The sequence below is a fragment of the Capricornis sumatraensis genome, chromosome 9, assembly GCF_032405125.1.
Source record: "Capricornis sumatraensis isolate serow.1 chromosome 9, serow.2, whole genome shotgun sequence".
In the NCBI taxonomy this organism is placed as follows: domain Eukaryota; kingdom Metazoa; phylum Chordata; class Mammalia; order Artiodactyla; family Bovidae; genus Capricornis; species Capricornis sumatraensis.
In genome coordinates, this window is record NC_091077.1 from 5,517,880 (window position 1) to 5,538,518 (window position 20,639).

A 20,639-nucleotide genomic window follows, 5' to 3' on the forward strand; every position below is an offset into this window, starting at 1 on the left:
TCTTCCCTGCGTCATGCGGGATCTTTCGAAACAGCACACAGACTCTCTAGTTTTGGCGCTCAGGCTCAGCATCATGCGGGATCTTAGTTCCCCAACCAGGGAACGAACCCATGTCACCTGCATTGCAAGGCAGGTTCTTAACCACTGGATCAACAAGGGAACCCCTGCCTGGGCCAGTTCTATCACCACATAAAATAAAAAACATTCTTTTTTTTCTTTTTTTTTTTTGGCCAAGCTTGCAGTATCTTAGTTCCCCAAACAGAGACTGAACCCTAGCCCTTATGCAGTGAAAGCACAGAGTCCTAACCACTGGACCACCAGGGAGTTCCTGTGAAAAGGATGCCCTAATGACTGCAGTCCACTCAAAGAAGCATTACTGGGAAACAAAACTGAAAGAGTAAAGGTATCCTACTGCGGAAAATGGGAAACATAGAAATGTCATATTTTTAATTAAACATACAATATTATCCAAGCCCTATTGCACTTCTCTTCTCCTTTTGCAATCTTACATGTATATACCTTAATAGGCAACAATATAAACCTATAAATTTAACATCCAATGAAAGTTTAAAAAATAGTTCAAATAAACTACCATATTGGAGGACAGAAAAAATTATAAACATATCAAAACAAATTTACCTCAAACATATTGTTATGCGTTTTCTATTAGTAGTACTACTAAGTATTGAAATGAACATCTGGGAGTTCTCAGTTCACATACTGTTTAAGCCTACCTTGAAGAATTTTGAGCATTACTTTGCTAGCCTGTGAGATGAGTGCAATTGTGAGGTAGTTTGAACATTCTTTGGCATTGCCTTTCTTTGGGATTAGAATGAAAACTGACCTTTTCCAGTCCTGTGGCCACCGCTGAGTTTTTCAAATTTGCTGGCATATTGAGTGCAGTACTTTCACAGCATCATCTTTTAGGATTTGAAATAGCTCAACTGGAATTCCATCACCTCCACTAGCTTTGTTCATACTGATGCTTCCTAAGGCCCATTTGACTTCGCAATCCAGGATGTCTGGCTCTAGGTGAGTGATCATACCATCGTGGTTATCTGGGTCATGAAGATATTTTTTGTATAGTTCCTCTCTGTATTCTTGGCATCTCCTCTTAATATCTTCTGCTTATGTTAGGTCCATACCATTTCTGTCCTTTATTGTGTTCATCTCTGCAATCCATGGAGTTGCAAAGAGTTGAACACAACTGAGTGACTGAACTGAACTTGCATGAAATGTTCCCTTGGTATCTCTAATTTTCTTGAAGAGATCTCTAGTCTTTCCCATTCTATTGTTTTCCTCTGTTTCTTTGCATTGATCACTGAGAAAGGCTTTCTTATCTCTACTTGCTGTTCTTTGGAACTCTGCATTCAAATGGGTATATCTTTCCTTTTCTTCTTTGCTTCTCTTCTTTTCTCATCTATTTGTAAGGCCTCCTCAGACATCTATTTTGCCTTTTTGCATTTCTTTTTCTTGAGAATGATCTTGATCACTGCCTCTTATACAATGTCGTGAACTTCCATCCATCGTACTTCAGGCACTCTATCAAATCTAATCTCTTGAATCTAATTGTCACTTCCACTGTATAATCGTAAGGGATTTGATTTAGGTCATACTTGAATGGTCTAGTGGTTTTCCCTACTTTCTTCAATTTAGGTCTGAATTTTGCAATAAGGAGTTCATGAGCTGAGCCACAGTCAGCTCCCAGTCTTGTTTTTACTGACTGTATAGAGCTTCTCCACCTTTGGCTGCAAAGAATGTAATCATTCTAGAGATGTGCATGTGTAGAGTCATCTCTCATGTTCTTGGAAGAGAGTTTGCTATGACAAGTGCATTCTCTTGGCAAAATTCTGGTAGTCTTTGCCCTGTTTCATTTTGTACTCTGAGACCAAACTTGTCTGTTACCCTAGGTATCTCCTGACTTCCTTCTTTTCCATTCCAATCCCCTATGATGAAAAGGATATCTCTTTTTTTGGTGTTAGTTCTAGAAGGTCTTGTAGATCTTCATAGAACTGTTCAACTTCACCTTCTTCAGCATTAGTTGTTTAGGTTCTGACTTGGATTACTGTGATATTGACTGTGATATTGCCAACATCCATTGGATCATAGAAAAAGCAAGAGAATTCTGCAAAAAAACCTCTACTTCTGCTTCATTGACTATGCTAAAGCCTTTGACTATGTGGATCACAACAATCTGTGGAAAATTCTTAAAGAGATGGGAAAACCAGACCACCTTACCTGCCTCCTGAGAAACCTGTATGCAGATCAAGAAGCAACAGAACCATACAAGGAACAATGGGCCGGTTCAAAATTGGGAAAGGAGTACATCAAGGCTGTATATTGTCACTCTGTCTATTTAACTTACATGCAGAGTACATCATACAAAATGTCCAGCTGGATGAAGCACAAGCTGGAATCAAGACTGTTGGCAGAAATGTCAATATTATCACATACGCAGATAACACCACCTTTGTGGCAGAAACCAGAGAGGAGCTAGACCACCTCTTGAAGGTGACAAAGGAAAGTGAAAAAGCTGGCTTAAAACTCAGCATTCAAAATACTAAGATCACGGCATCTTGTCCCAGCACTTCATGGCAAATAGATGGAGAAACAGTGGAAACAGTGCCAGGCTTTATTTTCTTGGGCTCCAAAATTACTGTGGATGGTGATCGCAGCCATGAAATTAAAAGATGCTTGCTCCTTGGAAGAAAAGCTTTGACAAACCTAGACAATGTATTAAAAAGCAGAGACATTACTTTGCCAACAAAGGTCCATATAGTCAAAGGTATGGTTTTTCCAGTAGTCGTATATGGACATGACAGCTGGACCATAAAGAAGGCTAAGCACTAAGGAATTGATACTTTTGAACTGTGGTGTTGAAGAAGACTCTTAAGAGTCCCTTGAACTGCAAAGAGATCAAACCAGTCAGTCCTAAAGGAAATCAGTCCTGAATATTCATTGGAAGGACTGATGCTAAAGCTGAAGCTTCAATACTTTGGCCACCAGACGCAAACAGCTGTCTCATTAGAAAAGACCCTGATGCTGGGAAAGGATGAGATGGCTGGATGGCATCACCGATTCAATGGAAATGAGTTTGACCAAGCTCTGGGAGATGGTGAAGGACAGGGAATCCTGGCCTGCTGCAGCCCATGGGATCACAGAGTCAGATGTGACTGAAAAACAAGTATTGAAATACTAATCACCATCGTTATTAGTCCTATGCTGATTTTGTTCAAACAACAGCATTTATGAAACAGTAAATAAACACCAATTTTTCATATTCTTATGTAAAAGAAGTAATCTTGTGGGTATGTGCTCAGTGATTCAGTCCTGGCCCAGTCTTCGCAGCCCCACAAACTGGGGCCCACCAGGGTCCTCTAGCCCATGGATCTTTTCAACCCAGGAATAGAACCAGTTTCTCCTGCATAGGCAGGCAGATTCTTTGCCACTATGGTCACGTGGGAAGCCCCTTGTGAGTGTGTAATTATTACCTATTACATGATGCCTCTTTTCAGGTGTGGCTGCAGCCATGAAATTAAAAGATGCTTACACCTTGGAAGAAAAGTTATGACCAGCCTAGACAGCGTATTATAAAGCTGAGACATTACTTTGCCAACAAAGGTCCATCTAGTCAAAGCTATGGTTTTTCCAATAGTCATGCATGGATGTGAGATTTGGACTATAAAGAAAGCTGAGCGCTGAAGAATTTATTATTTTGAACTGTGGTGTTGGAGATGAGTCCCTTGGACTGCAAGGAGATCCAACCAGTCCATCCTAAAGGAAATCAGTCCTGAATATTCATTGGAAGGACTGAAGCTAAAGCTGAAAATACAATACTCTGGCCACCTAGATGCAAAGAACTGACTCATTTGAAAAGACCCTGATGCTGGGAAAGATTGAAGGCGGGAGAAGGGGACAACAGAGGATGAGATGATTGGATGCCGTCACCAACTCAATGGATAAGAGTTTGAGTAAACTCCGGGAGTTGGTGATGGACAGGGAAGCCTGGCGTGCTGCAGTCCATGGGGTCGCAAAGAGTCGGACGCGACTGAGCTGAACTGTATCCTGTCTTGACCCTCTAAGCTCACCAGCCTCAAGCTAAACCCAAGCCCAGGGGGAGGGAAGCCTCACCCCCTCCGCACCCCCACAAGCTCCACCCTCAATGATAAACCCCGCCCACACAGCACCGGCTCTTCTTAGGTTCCGCCTCCGCAGCATCTAGGCTCCACCCTTCCCGACCCAGACAGTGCAGACTCCGAAGAGAATTCGCTTCTTCCGGTTTAGGTTGTCATGGTGGCGCCCAGCCCACCTTGCCTCGTCTTTTCCGGTCTCAATCCGGCGTGGCAGAGTAGGTAGGCGGTTTTAGTCATCTCAAGCCCTCTCTATCATGGCGGTGCCCTGCGTCTCCTTCCGGGCACAGCCTGTCATGGCGATGCCCTGAGTAGCCAAATTCAGACACAAATACCTACGTTTCCCGGGCTCTTCCTCCTCCCATGTGTCATGGCGGCCCCCAGGGTTTACCGGAAGTAAAACCGGAAGTGAGCCGGTGCCTCTGCCCGGAAGCGAGCGCGGCGCTGGGAAAGATGGCGGCGGAGGCAGCGGTGGGCAATGCGGTTCCTTGCGGGGCCCGGCCCGCCGGGCAGCCCAAGCCCAGGCCGCAACAGCGCGCGCTCCTCGCCGCTGGGCCGGCACTCATACAGAGCGGCGACGAGCTGGTCGCCGCCGTGTGGCCGTACCGGCGGCTGGCGCTGCTGCGGCGCCTCACGCTGCTCCCATTCGTGGGTGTGCTCTACCCGGCCTGGCTGGGTTCCGCAGCTACCGGCTTCTGGGGCTGGGGCAGCAGCTGGGCGCAGATCCCCGAGGCCGCGCTGCTTGTGCTGGCCACCATCTGCCTGGCGCACGCGCTCACCGTCCTCTCGGGGCATTGGTCCGTGCACGCGCACTGCGCGCTCACCTGCACCCCGGTAAGTGTGCGCGCCCGAGACCGACCACAGCCGTGGTCAGGCCTCACCGCGGATCTCAGCCTCTGCGTTCGTGTCGGTCCCCAACCCAGCCGGGGCTGCCTCAGCCGGTCCCAGGCGTCGCCGGGCGCCCTCCATCCTTTTGCGCTGCTCGCTAAATTCCGACCTGCTACTGACTTAACTGTACGACCCTGGCGCAGGTTACTTCCCTTTGAAATTCCTCCCTGGTGTGGTCGATTAGATTCGATAAGGGACCCTGTAAAAAGCTTAGCGCCGAGCCTAGCATATGTCACCGTTTGCTAGCTCCCATTACTAGCGAGTGCGAGTCTCCTAGAATCGGTCCTGCCTTCTTTGTTGCCTGTCTCCTACCTTGTTTTTCAAAGTGTGAGGCTAGACCTGTAGGATGGATATCCCTGTCTGTGCATCTTCAGAACTGAGCATCAGTCCTGCTGGCCAGTGCTGGGAGCCTCCACCCCACAAAGACTGAAATGAGCTTGAAACGCAGTTAATTGCAGCGTTTAAGAGGAGCAGTGGGTATTTGTGAGCAAGTGACTTAACTGCTCAGAGACCCTTATGTCCGTCTGCAAGGGTATGATGTTAAAGAGGGCCGCCCTCAGAATATAACAGCACGCTAGTACACATGACCTTTAGCAGTGAGGTCTGGATGAGCACTGCCCACTCAGCAGTTGACTGTCCACTGCCCTCTGGGCCTGCCTCATGACACCAGCAGGTGTGGACCCATGGGGACTGAGGGCAGCCTCCAGCCAGCCTCCCCTCATCCCAGACCTGTTTGCTAAAAGAAGAGAGAAAGGGAACAGCGCCACGGGCTCCAGAAAGAGAAAGGGAAGCAACAACCCCACCCTACAACCTGTCTGACTCCGAATATGAACTGAATTCTCTCTTTTGAGAAACTGAAATCTCTTATCCCAGAAGGGAGACTAAACCTTCTGGGATTGGTAGCTTCCAGTCAGTGCAATGAAAGACCCCAGTGACGGACGAAAGAATGGAGGGAAGTTGGGGGGTGACACCCCCAAACTTACAGCTGCCTGCTAGCCTGCAGCCGAAAAGTGGGACTGTTATTAACTTCCTCTCCAGAAATGGAGAGCTCAACAGCTGGAGGTTAGGACCGGCAGATCTGAGTTTACATCAGAGGTCTCAGATAAGTGTGCTTCTCCTCTCTGGGTTTCAGTTTCCCCTAGTGTAAAGTGAGAACCGTAACACTTAGCTCAGGGTGCCAGCGGAAGAAGAACCTGAGACGCCATCTGCAGAGCACCCGGCGTGCGGCTGGCCCCATGTACTATTTGGCACCTTTCTACCTGGCGTTCCCAGGGTTGGTAGTTCTGTCTTTTGTCGTTAGTTTCTGCCTGCTTTGGGGACCATGAACTCCTGGAGGGGCAGGGCCTTGCTTCTCAGGATCACTGCTGTGTCCTCCACACCCCCCCCCCCAAAAAAAAAAAAAACAGGGCAACCCAGGTTCTGGTGAAGCAGTTGTGGAGTGGATGCAGCTCACAGCTGAAAGCACTAGTGCAGCTCTATTCAGCGCCTCTGTGTCTTAAGTGCTGGAGAAATCGCAAAACAGACAAGATGCGTTGCTCTCCTGGTGTTAGTGGGGGAGATGCAACTCCCCCGTCAGTGCAAAAGGGAAAACCAGGACACAGATCCTGTGGGGGAGCTTGAGGTGGTGAGGGGTGACGTTTGAGCAAAGGCCTAAAGCCAGCGGTGTGACCGTGCGCTCCAGGCAGGAAAAAAACAGCATGTGCCCTTTGCTGGAGCAAGGATGAGCCTTTTTGTCCCTTGCCACTGGAGAACACAGTGAGAATAGTAATGGGCGGCGGGGGGTCAGCGGGAGCAGCAGGCCAGGTGGGCTGGGACAGGGCCTGACTCACACGGATTGAGAGCGTACCTCGTGCCAGGCAGCATTTTTCCTGTTGGAGTTTACCTTCGTCAGCAGAGCCCTGGGCATTTGGCACTGTTCATGACCCTGGCTTTATGATATGGGCGGGACCAAAGGCCCAGTGAAATGCTGTCCCTTGTCCCGATGGTAAACTGGGTGTGGCAAAGCCCACACCTAGAGCCCAGTGGCATGTTCCAGAATGTGGAGCTGGGACTTGAGGAGGGCTCAGCAGTGGCGCTTTGCCTTTCACAGGAGTACGACGCCCGCAAAGCAACCTTTGTGAAGGTGGTGCCGACTCCCAACAACGGCTCCACCGAACTCGTGGCCCTGCATCGCGATGAGGTAGGGACCACCAGCTCCGGCATGGGCTCAGATGGGGTCCCCAGGCCAGGGGCCCCTGCCACAGACTCACCTCCCACAGGGCGAAGACGGGCAGGAGGTGCTGTCCTTCGAATTCCAGAAGATCAAGTATTCCTATGATGCCCTGGAGAAGAAGCGCTTTCTCCCCGTGGCCTTTCCAGTGGGAAACGCTTTCTCATTCTACCAGAGCAACAGAGGGTTCCAGGAGGACTCGGAGATTCGTGCTGCCGAGAAGAAGTTTGGGAGCAACAAGTGAGTCCCAGCACGCTTGTATATTGCCCCTGCTGAGACAGGGCTGGGGCTCTGCCTTATAGTCACAGGCCGAGTCCCTGCTCCAGTTAATGGCGCCTGCCCCATTTGTGTATGCTCAGCGGTTTGGGGGAGTCTGCCTTTCAACAAAATGTCCCGGGTGAACGCAGCAGGCGCCCTTTGAGAAAGATGTTCTAGTCTAGCCTCTCCCAACTTGCCTGCTGATAGGACCCCCTGAAGGGCCCGCTGCTGGAAGCCTGGCCCGGGGCTGTTCATCCTTGCCTTGTGTTTCTAGTTCTGTCTTTGTTTGAAGTTTTGTCTATAGATGTGAATTCTTGTCATTCTTCTCATAGTATCCCAGGAGCATATGAGGGATAATAAGAGAAAAGACGGTGGTGATCAGAGCAGCTCATTTGTACCAGGTGGAAGGCAGATGCTCTGTTAGCACTTTGTCCTTTCACCTTCATCAGAACCGCCTGTGTCAACACCAGGCTGGGTGGGACCAGAGCTGGGCTTCAGAGCCCCCATCCTGGTGGTGATTGTCCGTGACTTGAAAACCCTCAGACTCTCTAGGAAATTACTTCTTGACCTAGCTGCTTTTCAAAAATTACAAAAACATTACCGCACCCAGCAATCTAATCAGAAGTCTTACCAGAAGCATTTATTGATCTCCTCCCACCCCACCCCGGTCAGCGTGCTGGCAGGCTGGGGTGTCCCGTTTCACCCCACCTTCACTCGGGTGAAGGCACCCTGGACAGTCCGGGTCAGAGCTCAGTTTGTATCACAACGCAGCCACGGTGCAGTTTCTTTTTCCCAAGTCCCACGTCCTGGACATCACTGCAGTTCTGCAGGGCCAAACAGAGACAGCCCAAGTTGACCTGGTCCCCTGGGCAGAGCCAGCCACCACCCAGAGTACTGCAGAGCGCACCTTTCAGCCCTTCTCCTCAAATTCCAGGGCTTTCATCCAAGGAATCTTTGGAAATCCCAGCTCAGACCGCCCCTCTCCATAGTAGGGTGGGGTTCAGGCCCTGGGGTGCCCCACAGCCCAGCGCTGCCCAGCCTCCTCTGTGCAGCCTCAAGGCTCCCGGCCCACAGTCAGCCTTTCCTCCCCCCGGCCTTGTCCCCCAACCACCTGACAGGGTCTTGTCTTCACCAGCCCACCGAGCGTGTGGCTGCTCGCTGAAGTGCCTGCAGTGCAGATTCAGAGGTTTCATCAGGGCTCTGCAGAGCAGAGGGCTGGGGCAGTCAGCATGCCCGCCTCGGCGCTGCACGGTCAAGAAGACAGGCTTGAATGGAGCATCCCTTCGCCCAGGGAGGCCCTCAGTGCCCCCAAGTGGAGGAGTCAAAGTGGGGCCTCCTGCCCGTAACAGGGTGAGCCGTCTGTCTTTCAGGGCCGAGATGGTGGTGCCTGACTTCTTGGAGCTGTTCAAGGAGAGAGCCACGGCGCCCTTCTTTGTGTTCCAGGTAAAGCAGCAGCATCGGTCCTTCTTCCCACCTGTTCTTGGAACCCTCCCAGCCCACGTCCAAATGTGAAAGCTTCCCCTGCCCTCGTGGGCAGAGCCCATGGGCAGAGTGGCCCACGACCTGCCAGCCAGTCCGCCTCAGGCGGTCTCCCACGTTCCTGGGAACAGACAGGCCCGTGCCCCGCAGGTGTTCTGTGTGGGGCTCTGGTGTCTGGACGAGTACTGGTACTACAGTGTCTTCACGCTCTCCATGCTGGTGGCCTTCGAGGCCTCCCTGGTGCAGCAGCAGATGCGGAACATGTCAGAGATCCGGAAGATGGGCAACAAGCCCCACATGATCCAGGTGCAGCCAGTGGGGCAGTGGGCGGGTAGGAGGGTCCCTGTGGTCTTGGGGGGTGCGCAGCATGGGAGCATCCCCAGAACTGACGGCACCCTGCCCTCGCCCAGGTCTACCGAAGCCGGAAGTGGAGGCCCATTGCCAGCGATGAGATTGTTCCCGGGGACATCGTCTCGATCGGTGAGGCCCAGTCCTGCTCTGCCCCGCGGGAGCCTTTGCCTCGGGCTTCAGTCCAACGCCCCCGCCCTGCCCCACAGGCCGCTCCCCCCAGGAGAATCTGGTGCCCTGCGATGTGCTGCTGCTGCGGGGCCGCTGCATCGTGGACGAGGCCATGCTCACCGGGGAGTCAGTGCCCCAGATGAAGGTGCCGGCTCGGGCGTCGGGGAGGGGCGTGCGCCTCCGTCTACTCAGGCCTCTCAGCATCACACTCACCGGGGAGGAAACGGGCCAGGGTCCTGCCCAGGCTCAGACCCAGGAGGGACGGAGCCTGGGAGACGAAGGAGGCACAGACGGGGCTCCTGGCTTTCCTGGCGGGTTAGCACCCTGGACTAAGGGAAGCCGGGTGGTGAGGAGGAGACGAGAGGCAGCAGTGTCAGTGGGGAGCCAGGCCCTCTGGGGTCTCGGTGAGGTGGGCTGAGGGAGAACTAGAAGCTGTGACTCCGGGGTGGGGCGGATACAGGGTCCCAGGGAGTCAGTATTGTGCACGAAGGTGGGAAGAAGACAGACCGGGGCCGTGACCCTGGTGACACGCACCAGGTTGGATAGAGAGCCCCGTGAGGGTCGGGCGGGCTCCCTGCAGACTCGACCAGGGATGGAGGCCAGGATGGGGTGAGCCATTGACTCTATCATCCTCCCCACCTCCCCAGGAGCCCATCGAGGACCTCAGCCCCAGCCGGGTGTTGGACCTTCAGGCCGACGCCCGGCTCCACATTGTCTTCGGGGGCACCAAAGTCGTGCAGCACATCCCCCCGCAGAAAGCTGCCGCAGGCCTGAAACGTAAGTGCCTCGGGCGTGGAGGGTCCCTGCACCCCGGGTCTGCTCAGCCCTGAGAGAGGCCCGGGGTGTGCAGGCACGAGTGACGGCCGTTCTGTCTCCCCAGCCGTGGACAACGGGTGTGTGGCCTACGTCCTGAGGACCGGATTCAACACGTCCCAGGTGTGGCACCTGCCCCGTCCTGAGGAGGGTGGCACCTGGGCCGACCGGTGGGCAGCTGAGGTGGCAGCCTTTCCAGACCCCAGAACATACAGCCCATAAGCGCTGTGGTAGCAGATGCTGGGCTGGGGGCAACTGCAGAGACAAGCCCCAGGGCAGGTCCGCTTTCCCTGGCTGGGGCTCTAGTGGAGACCCCAGACTGTGACCCCGCACACCTGGGGATCAGAAACTGTCTGGGCCAAGTAAACACTGAAGTGGCTTAAGGATTCCTTAGGAAAGATGATGGTCAGCTCTCCCCTGGAAAATTCAACCCCTGCCCCAGTCACAGCCACTTCCTTCCCTGACCCCCATCTTCAGTCGGGGGGCAGGAGAGGCTGCTGCCCTCCCAGGAGAGCCTTCTGCCCCTCCATCCTCTAGGGCAAGCTGCTGCGCACCATTCTCTTTGGGGTCAAGAGGGTGACGGCGAACAACCTGGAGACCTTCATCTTCATCCTCTTCCTCCTGGTCTTTGCCATCGCGGCAGCCGCCTACGTGTGGATCGAAGGTAAGCGCCCTGACCCCCTGCCCCCCCATCTGCTCGGCCCCAGGCCCGAGGCCCCGGACTGGCAGGCCCTGTCTGCGCAGGCACCAAGGACCCCAGCCGGAACCGCTACAAGCTCTTCCTGGAGTGCACGCTGATCCTCACCTCCGTCGTGCCCCCTGAGCTGCCCATCGAGCTGTCTCTGGCCGTCAACACCTCTCTCATCGCCCTGGCCAAGCTCTGTGAGTCTCCGGGGCAGGGGCAGGGCGCCGAGTGGGCTGCGGCCCTGCAGGGCCCCTGACCCTGGCTCCCACCACCCAGACATGTACTGCACGGAGCCCTTCCGGATCCCCTTCGCCGGCAAGGTGGAGGTGTGCTGCTTCGACAAGACAGGGACCTTGACCAGTGACAGCCTGGTGGTGCGCGGTGTGGCTGGGCTCCGGTGAGCATGGGGCATCGGGGTCACCAGCTGCCCACCGGGGGCGTTTCTGGGCACTCGGGACAGAGAGCTGCCCAGCCCAAGCTTTCAAAGTGAGGGCCTGGCACAGGCCCTCCCGCTGAGGCCCACTCCAGGGGTCCCCCCAGCAGCTGTCAGTGTGAGTGACAGCGACACGTGGCCCAGCTCAGGCCTCAGGCAGCCACGTGATCTCTGGGGGCGTCGTGAAGCAGGCACAGATGCTACAAGGACCAAGGTGACACCCTAACACTGTCGTCGTTGCCCCTGCCCCGTGACAAGTGGCGCGTGGGGGCCCGCCCGTCGTCCTGACCCCCAGGGGCTGCTCTGCCCACTCCCCTCCACTCTGTAAGCAGCGGGTCCTCCTTGCAGGGACGGGAAGGAGGTGACCCCTGTGTCCAGCATCCCAATAGAGACACACCGGGCTCTGGCCTCATGCCACTCCCTCATGCAGCTGGACGACGGGACCCTCGTGGGTGACCCCCTGGAGAAAGCCATGTTGACGGCCGTGGACTGGACACTGACCAGAGGTGAGGGGCTGGGGCCGCCAGCACGCCACCAGCTTATACATCCCCGGGCAGGACGCCTGTGTGTTCACCTTAGGGCCAGGCGGGTGGCACAGGCTCGCCTCTGTGCCCAGGTTGCCCAGCTCTGACCCCTTCCAGAGCCAGACCCCGTGTGTGGAGGTGGAGGGAGGACGGGACGGAGGGAGGCAGGGCGCGGCGGGGGCGGGCGGGGGCCTGGCAGCCTCTTCGGGGCGAAGGCCCTCAGGACTCGTGCTTATTTGTTTCCAGATGAGAAAGTATTCCCCCGAAGTATTAAAACTCAGGGGCTGAAAATTCACCAGCGCTTTCATTTTGCCAGTGCCCTAAAGCGAATGTCCGTGCTCGCCTCCTATGAGAAGCTCGGCTCCACCGATCTCTGCTACATCGCGGCCGTGAAGGGGGCCCCCGAAACCCTGCACTCCATGGTGAGCCAGCCCCGGCCAGGGTCGGGAGGGGGGTCCAGGGCGGTCGGTGATCTCCCCCTGCGTTCCCTGCAGTTCGCCCAGTGCCCACCTGACTACCACCACATTCACACGGAGATTTCCCGGGAAGGAGCCCGAGTTCTGGCGCTGGGGTACAAGGAGCTGGGGCACCTCACTCACCAGCAGGTAAGGGCCCAGGCCCCTCACCCGCCAACCCCCGTGCAGATCACCCCCTACCCGCTGTGGTGCCACCACGAGCAGCCACAGTTTCATCGTCTTCTTCCCTGGCCTCTACCTTTGGAGGCCCCAGGTGGCACTCTGTCTGCGGTTTCTTCTCCCCAGCATGCCCCCTCCCCTACGGGACCCCGTCCCATCCCCAAATCCAGGGCTGCTCCCTGGAGAACACACCCAGGTCTCACCTCCTATGCTCACCCGCTTTGCGGAGGCCTTGGGGCACCTTGGGTTCCCCAGCTCCGCCGCTGCCCTGCCTAGCCAGCTGGCCACTGTACGGTCTTGGGGCATCCCCAGCCCTTGGTCACAGCCCGCATCCGTGTAGGCTCTCCTCCCACCCCCATCACTGACACTGCTCCTTTGTCTGCTTCCACGTCGGCCCTCATCCAAGTGGCTTTCATCTGCTTGCACCCAGTGGCCAGGAGATCCTTCCAGAAAGCGCAGCAGGTCACACCTCTGTTTCCAGAGCCTAGTCACAGACGTGCCAGAGCCACCCCGCCCTGTGCCGCCCACGCCCCTCCGCCCCACCCCCTGTCTGTCTCACGGTACTCGGTGCTCTGGTTTCTATGCCTTTACTACACGTCTCCTCCTGGAGAAGGCAAGTGCCCTGAGAGCAGAGATTTTCTGCTTTCTGTACAAGGTGAGGAGGGTCAGCTTGCACTCAGTGGTCATCAAAGGAGAGGCCAGACTCTCTGGTCCTAGAAGTGGACTCGCAGGGACGTTGTGCCACGCTGTTGACTGTGATAGAGGGGAGAGGTGCCGCTGGGGGCCAGGGCCGCCCAGCCACTGCTCAGCCCCTCTGCCACCAGGGTGCCTCACCCTCCCCACATCTCTCATCTTCTGACCCTCAGGTTCCCCTCCTGCAAGGAGGGGGCTGTCTCTGACACACCCATCCCCAGCATGTTGTCGTGTCAGAGCTTAGGTATCGAGGAAGGAGGAGAGAAACAGATCTTTAGGGCCCCGGTGTCTCCATCCACAGGCCCGGGAGGTCAAGCGGGAGGCCTTGGAGTGCAACCTCAAGTTCGTCGGCTTCATCGTGGTCTCCTGCCCGCTCAAGGCTGATTCCAAGGCCGTGATCCGTGAGATCCAGAATGCCTCCCATCGGGTACAGCCACTGGCCCCCTTCCTGCCAGCCCCCGGGTGGCGGTCTTGGCTGCTCCTTACCGAGGGAATGTGACAGTGGAAGACAGTTGGCCCTCCGTGGGGTGCCCAGGGGTGGGCGTCTGGGCCTTGGAAGCAAAAAGCGTGGCTCTTGGTTGAACTCCACCATGACTTACGCTCGTGCTGACCCATCTTGAGGATGCTCTAGGACCCATTGCCCACCCTTGTCACCTCACTTCATCAGGCCCCAGCGTCCTGGGAGATGAGGGCTGTTCCCCCATTCCACCCCGTCTTAGGGGAAAGTTGAGCCTGGCTGAGAGAATGTGGAGACCACACCCATACAGGCTGCGTCTGTCCCGGTGGCTTTGCTGTCAGTCCTCGCGGCTTGTGTTTTCTAGTTGGGGGTTCAAATTGCAGTTTTAGCGTGTGGGAGATGAGCTGGAAGTGTCGGGGTAGTGATACGATTAGTCCTCACCCGGCCCTCAGCAGTCGGGGCCCGTCTTCCCATCACCAGCCTCCAAGCCAAGAGGGTCCACACCAAAGGCTGGTTCTTGGGGTATGTTATAATTAAAGGCTGTGAGTGTTCTCACAAAGACACAGATACGTATACTGTTTGCAGAAACCGCTACCAGACATTATGGCTCCTGGAAGCCCAGTCCCCAGTAGGAGGCCAAGAGCTCCCTCTGCGGCCTTCCTTAGAAGAGACTTAGCCCCCGTGTCTCCAGGCTGCAGTTCTGACCACTGAGCCCTGCTCTCCTGAGCGTCTGCCTTCTCCCCAGGTGGTCATGATCACAGGTGACAACCCACTCACTGCCTGCCACGTGGCTCGGGAGCTGCATTTCATCGAGAAGGCCCAGACGCTGATCCTGCAGCCTCCTACGGGGAAAGGTGAGGCCCCATGTCTCATGAGCTGGGGGGCCTCGAGTCCAAGAGCAGTTCCCACCTGGTGGCTCACCCCTGTGCCCAGCCTGAGTGAGCATGCCTGGCATCCTCCGGCACCTGTGACACAGGCCCGTTGGTCACAGTCCTGCCCCGTAAGCACACTCGGGCTACCCAGCCGGGGAACTCCATACCCTGCCCGTGTAGCAGCGTCAGGTGACCCCTGGCTCCAGGACCAGCGGTGACTTGCAGTCTTAAAGCAATGGGTTATACTCACAGCAGCCCGCGTTTTGTAGTCTCCCCGCCTTGGGCCCGGCTGACTGCCTGAGTGCTCCCATTGAGAGCACGGGGACTTCTGGTACTCGTGTTTGGCGTGGCTGGACCCAGGGCAGAGGCTTTGGTTTGCTTCACCAGGTCAGCCCTTCTGCTCCATGTGGAAGGGCCTGCCATTCCCACACCACGTAGGAACCCAGCTGGATCAGTTGTTGGGGGTCCCAGCTCTGTAGATAAAGAAACAGAAGTGAATCCATCCACCTGGGTCATTTGGAGACACTGTGGCTAAGGGTTTGAACTCAGGTCCAGAGCTCGTGGTCTCTGGCGTCTCCTGAGTAACCGAACTGGTTGTGAGTGGTGCCTCAGAATCAGACTGGTCAAGAGGCAAATCCAGGTCCAGCACCTCCAGCTGGTGGGGTGGGATCTATCAGATGCCCTAGGGTGGCCCCCAGGGCGGGGCTTGGCTTGGGAGCAGCGTGCAGCAGGGGTGTCACCAGGCAGCAGGCCAGACAGAGGAGGATGCTGGCGTGGCCCAGCCAAGGGGGCTTCCAGAGCCTCCTCGCCCTTCTCTCAGTCTGTGTTATATCCCAGATCTCTGTCCCAGTCCCAGGCACTGCACTCTTCCAAAGCCTGGAAAATCGTAGGTGGGTGGCCCAGAGATACCAAGACTAGCTTTCCAGCCAAGCTACTTTAGCAAAACAGCTAGAGCAAGCCAGGTGGAGATTGCTTTTCCTCCAGGCTGAGACAGCTCAGGGCCAGCCCAGTGCCACAAGGGCTGGTAGACTGCCCTGAGCTGTCCTTGCCACTCAGCATCTGAGCCTGGACCCACCAGCTAGAAAGGGGAAGTGGATAGCAAGCAGTGTGTGGCCTGAGGAAGCGACATGGGGTGCCCTGGCCTAGGAGAGCAGCATTACAGGCAAACGCTATCTGGGTTTAGGTCTGGCCTCTTCATGCAGTCTCTAGTGGCTTAGGCCCTAGGTTTTCCTATTCTTTGTATCAGAGCCTTCCATGCATGATTTCTGTGGGGTGCTGAGAGTCTAGGAGGCAGGTTGCTGTGGACCTGGATTAGGAGGGGTAAGGAGTAAGAAGGTGCTCCAGAGAAGGAGGACAAGGACTGCTTACGTGGGGTCCAGGTGAGAGGGCCCACCTGACAGCTGACGCCCGCCCTGACCCTGGGCCCTGGCTCTGCAGGTGGCCCGTGTGAGTGGCGCTCCATCGACGGCAGCGTCTCACAGCCCCTGGCCCAGGGCTCCCCCAAGACCCTGGCCCGGGAGCACGCACTGTGCCTCACGGGCGATGGCCTGGCCCACCTGCAGGCCGAGGACCCCCAGCTGCTGCTTCGCCTCATCCCCTACGTGCAAGTGTTTGCCCGAGTGGCCCCCAAACAGAAGGTGGGTACGGGGGTGGCAGAGGGCAGGCGGGGCATTGGGCACGGCACAGAGCCCTCACTCAGCCCATCTCTTCCCCAAATAGGAGTTTGTCATCACCAGCCTGAAGGAGCTGGGCTACGTGACCCTCATGTGCGGAGACGGCACCAATGACGTGGGTGCCCTGAAGCACGCCGATGTGGGTGAGCCTGGGGTCGGGGGAGGGGCTCTTCTGCCATCACTGGCTTACCGTCAGGGGCACGCCACTGAGCCAGTTCTGTAAGGTGGCAGTGGTGAAGAGATGGGGCAGGGACCAATGGGGTTGGGTATCTGAAGGGCTCCAAGGCCAGGAAGGGATACATGTGCCTGAGGAAGAGTGTGGTGGGGGCCCAGGCAGGTTCCATGGGGCAGACACAACTCAGTTTGTTCAGCCCTCCCCCCAGGCAGTGTGAGCACCAAAAGCCAAGGCCAGGAGAGTTTACCACCTTGATTCCGAGTCACACAGCACAGATAGCGAGCTGGTATTTAAAGACAATTTAACTTCGTTTCTTTCATGCACGTGTGCTAAGTCACTTCAGTCATGTCCGACTCTGAGCGACCGCACGTAGCCCACCAGGCTCCTCTGTCCTTGGGATTCTCCAGGCAAGAATACTGGACTGGGTTACTGACCCTCCAGAGGGTCTTCCTGACCCAGGGATCAAACCCAGGTCTCCTGCATTGGCTGACGGGTTCTTTACCACTAGCACTGCCTGGGAAGCCCCACCTTCTTTCAGTGCGTTTCAGATATTTACTTGGTTCATCAACTACAGTTCTCATGACCACATCAGTTCAGTTCAGTTCAGTTCAGTCGCTCAGTCCTGTCCGACTCTTTGTGACCCCATGAATCGCAGCACACCAGGCCTCTGTGTCCATCACCATCTCCCGGAGTTCACTCAGACTCAGGTCCATCGAGTCAGTGATGCCATCCAGCCATCTCATCCCCTGTCGTCCCCTTCTCCTCCTGCCCCCAATCCCTCCCAGCATCACAGTCTTTTCCAATGAGTCAACTCTTCGCATGAGGTGGCCAAAGTACTGGAGTTTCAGCTTTAGCATCATTCCTTCCAAAGAAATCCCAGGGCTGATCTCCTTCAGAATGGACTGGTTGGATCTCCTTGCAGTCAAGGGGACTCTCAAGAGTCTTCTCCAACACCACAGTTCAAAAGCATCAATTCTTCGGTGCTCAGCCTTCTTCACAGTCCAACTCTGACATCCATACATGACCACTGGAAAAACCATAGCCTTGACTAGACTGATCTTAGTCGGCAAAGTTATGTCTCTGCTTTTGACCTCATGACTCTTGGCAATAAACTTCTCTGGGAATCACTTTGGACCTATGTAGTGTCACATACGGAGAAGGCAATGTCACCCCACTCCAGTACTCTTGCCTCCCATGGCTGGAGGAGGCTGGTGGGCTACAGTCCATGGGGTTACTAAGAGTTGGACACGACTGAGCGACTTCACTTTCACTTTTCACTTTCATGCATTGGAGAAGGAAATGGCAACCCACTCCAGTGTTCTTGCCTGGAGAATCCCAGGGATGGGGCAGCCTGGTGGGCTGCCATCTGTGGGGTCGCACAGAGTCAAACACGACTGAAGTGACTTAGCAGCAGGGTCACATACTTTATTTGGGTATTGCTTTTTTCATGTCGTTTTTCTATAAGTAGTTGGTAGAAAGTAGGATGGATGCTCTCTGAGGTGCCCATTCCTTGGGGTGGGTGGGCAGGTGAAATGGGGGGGTTTGGTACCGGGCAAGCTGCGTCGAGCAGAGGCCCCATGCTCTGGCCCCTGACACTCTCCCACCAGGTGTGGCCCTCCTGGCCAACGCCCCTGAGAGGGTTGTCGAACGGCGGCGACGGCCCCGGGACAGTCCCGTCCTGAGCAACAGCGGAGTCAGGGCCACCTCCAGGGCTGCCAAGCAGAGGTCAGGGCTCCCAGCCCCCGAGGAACAGCTGGCCTCCCAGCGGGTGAGTCTCCAGAGGCGGAGGGGCACCAGCGCCCCCTTGTGGTCAGGTCTCACCCGCCTGCCTGCTTCGCAGGACCGCCTGAGTCAGGTGCTGCGGGACCTAGAGGACGAGAGCACGCCCATGGTGAAGCTGGGGGATGCCAGCATCGCCGCGCCCTTCACCTCCAAGCTCTCTTCCATCCAGTGCAGTGAGTCCTGCTGCCTGCTCCTCCCGCTGCCCCATCCCTCGGCCCTGCTGCCTGGCCGCACGCCCACACCTGCATTCCCCCGCAGTTTGCCACGTGATCAAGCAGGGCCGATGCACATTGGTGACCACACTGCAGATGTTCAAGATCCTGGCGCTCAACGCCCTCATCCTGGCCTACAGCCAGAGTGTCCTGTACCTGGAGGGCGTCAAGTTCAGTGACTTCCAGGCCACGCTGCAGGGGCTGCTTCTGGCTGGCTGTTTCCTCTTCATCTCCCGCTCCAAGGTGGGCCAGGAGCCGAAAAGCAGGGGCTCCTGCTCCAGCCCCAGGGTACCCTCTGCTTCTCTGAGCCATGATTCCTGCCCTGGAGGTCTTGAGAGGCTTCTCGGATTGCAGGTCGGCCATCAGTTGACAGTTGGGCCATCCAGGGCATGCAGTTAAAGGTGGAGCCACAGGTCTGACTTACCTGCGCAGCAACCCTTGGGGTGAGAACTGTCAGCTCCAAGTTTCAGATGGAGATCGAGGGCAGGGTGGGCGCCCACTTGGGTTCTTCAGAGTGTAGCATCTCTGGTCCAGCATTGTCCACAGGCTGGGGTCTCAGTTGGGCCACACAGGTGAGGACAAGACAGTTGGGGAAACGATGATCAAGACCACTCAGAAAGCATGCAGTGCTGAGAACACCACCAAGTGGGGCCACACAGGCTGTGGGGAACGGCTTCGGGGCCAGCCAGGGAGGCCTGGGTGATGCCGACACTCAAGTGAGCGCATAAAGAGCAAGAGAAGCAGCCAGGAGCCCCACAAAGGTCGCGGGTGGTCAAGGGCTGGTGCAGGAGGCCCTGGAGGCCAGAGGGCATGGGCAGTGGTCTGCACTGACTCTGCCTGTGCCGTGAGCAGTAGTGGGGCCAGGGGCCTCTACGTTTATTCTAGAGCAGGGGCATGGTGGGTCGTAAGACCCCTGTGATAGCACGTGGCATTGAGCAAGGCTGGCGTGGCATCTGCACTGAGCAGCTGGAGGAGTGAGCAGGCGACTGGCACCGACCTACAACCCCCAGAGTTCAGTGACCACTCTCTACATAAGGCCTGCCAGGGAGCAGGGTAGTGGGTGACCCCAGGCTGAGCCTGGGCCCTGACCCCCTGCCTGCCTCTGCAGCCCCTGAAGACACTGTCTCGAGAGCGGCCCCTGCCCAACATCTTCAACCTGTACACCATCCTCACCGTCACGCTGCAGTTCTGTGTGCACTTTGTGAGTCTCGTCTACCTGTACAGCGAGGCCCAGGCCCGGAGCCCTGAGAAGTGAGTGCCCGCCCAGGGCCAGGGGGCAGGAGGGACACGCGCAGACGTTGGCCTGGGGTGGGCAGGCCAGCAGAGCCCTGGTTCTGGGGGTGCAGCAGGGATCACGAAGGGGCCCTGACCGCCCCCCGTGTCCCTGCAGGCAGGAGCAGTTTGTGGACCTGTACAAAGAATTTGAGCCGAGCCTGGTCAACAGCACAGTGTACATCATGGCTATGGCCATGCAGATGGCCACCTTCGCCATTAACTACAAGGTGAGGCCTGGCCCCTGTCCAGGCACCCCCTGCCCACCCTCGGCCCCCATGACGCAGCTCTCCATCCGTCTGTCCCCACAGGGCCCCCCCTTCATGGAGAGCCTGCCTGAGAACAGGCCCCTGGTGTGGAGCCTGGCCGTGTCTCTCCTGGCCATTGTGGGCCTGCTCCTTGGCTCCTCACCTGAGTTCAACAGCCAGTTTGGGCTCGTGGACATCCCTGTGGAGGTGAGTCGCTCCGTAGCCATGGTCCCGGAACGCAGCCTGGACCTGTCTGGGCACCTGACTCACCAGCACTCCCTGCCCCACAGTTCAAGCTGGTCATCGCCCAGGTCCTCCTCCTGGACTTCTGCTTGGCGCTCCTGGCAGACCGCGTCCTGCAGTTCTTCTTGGGGACCCCAAAGCTGAAAGTGCCTTCCTGAGACAGCAGTGCTGGCCCCTGCTGCCACTGGGCAGGAGCCCCACGAGGGCCCCAGGAGGGAGCACTGCCCCCACAATGAGGCCGACTTGGCCTTGCCCACCAGGACTGAGCTGGGACACCCCCCACCCACCCCCGACCCTGCCCCCCTATGGCTGGCTGAGGGCCTGGCTGGCGGAACCAGCCCTGGGCTAGCACCTTTGGTAAATAAAGCAGCATTGATGATTTTAAGAAACCTCTCCTGCATCTGTGTGCCACAGAGGGGGTGTCAGGGTCTGAGTGGTC

At 56.4% G+C, this 20,639-nt stretch overlaps 1 protein-coding gene across 1 annotated transcript; it reads left to right on the forward strand.

Moving 5' to 3' along the window:
* Nucleotides 1-4,583: 4,583 nt before the first annotated feature.
* Nucleotides 4,584-20,551, forward strand: ATP13A1 (ATPase 13A1). The gene is made up of 26 exons (XM_068979681.1): nt 4,584-4,964; nt 7,108-7,197; nt 7,277-7,467; nt 8,856-8,928; nt 9,115-9,270; nt 9,375-9,444; nt 9,522-9,628; nt 10,131-10,260; nt 10,364-10,419; nt 10,834-10,960; nt 11,041-11,178; nt 11,258-11,378; nt 11,763-11,920; nt 12,185-12,360; nt 12,433-12,543; nt 13,568-13,693; nt 14,469-14,577; nt 16,033-16,232; nt 16,315-16,411; nt 18,051-18,211; nt 18,284-18,398; nt 18,484-18,680; nt 19,546-19,688; nt 19,828-19,939; nt 20,021-20,164; nt 20,248-20,551. The coding sequence occupies exons 1-26, from the start codon at nt 4,584-4,586 to the stop codon at nt 20,356-20,358; spliced, it is 3,600 nt and encodes a 1,199-aa protein (XP_068835782.1). The 3' UTR covers nt 20,359-20,551.
* The last annotated feature ends 88 nt before the right edge of the window (nt 20,552-20,639 follow it).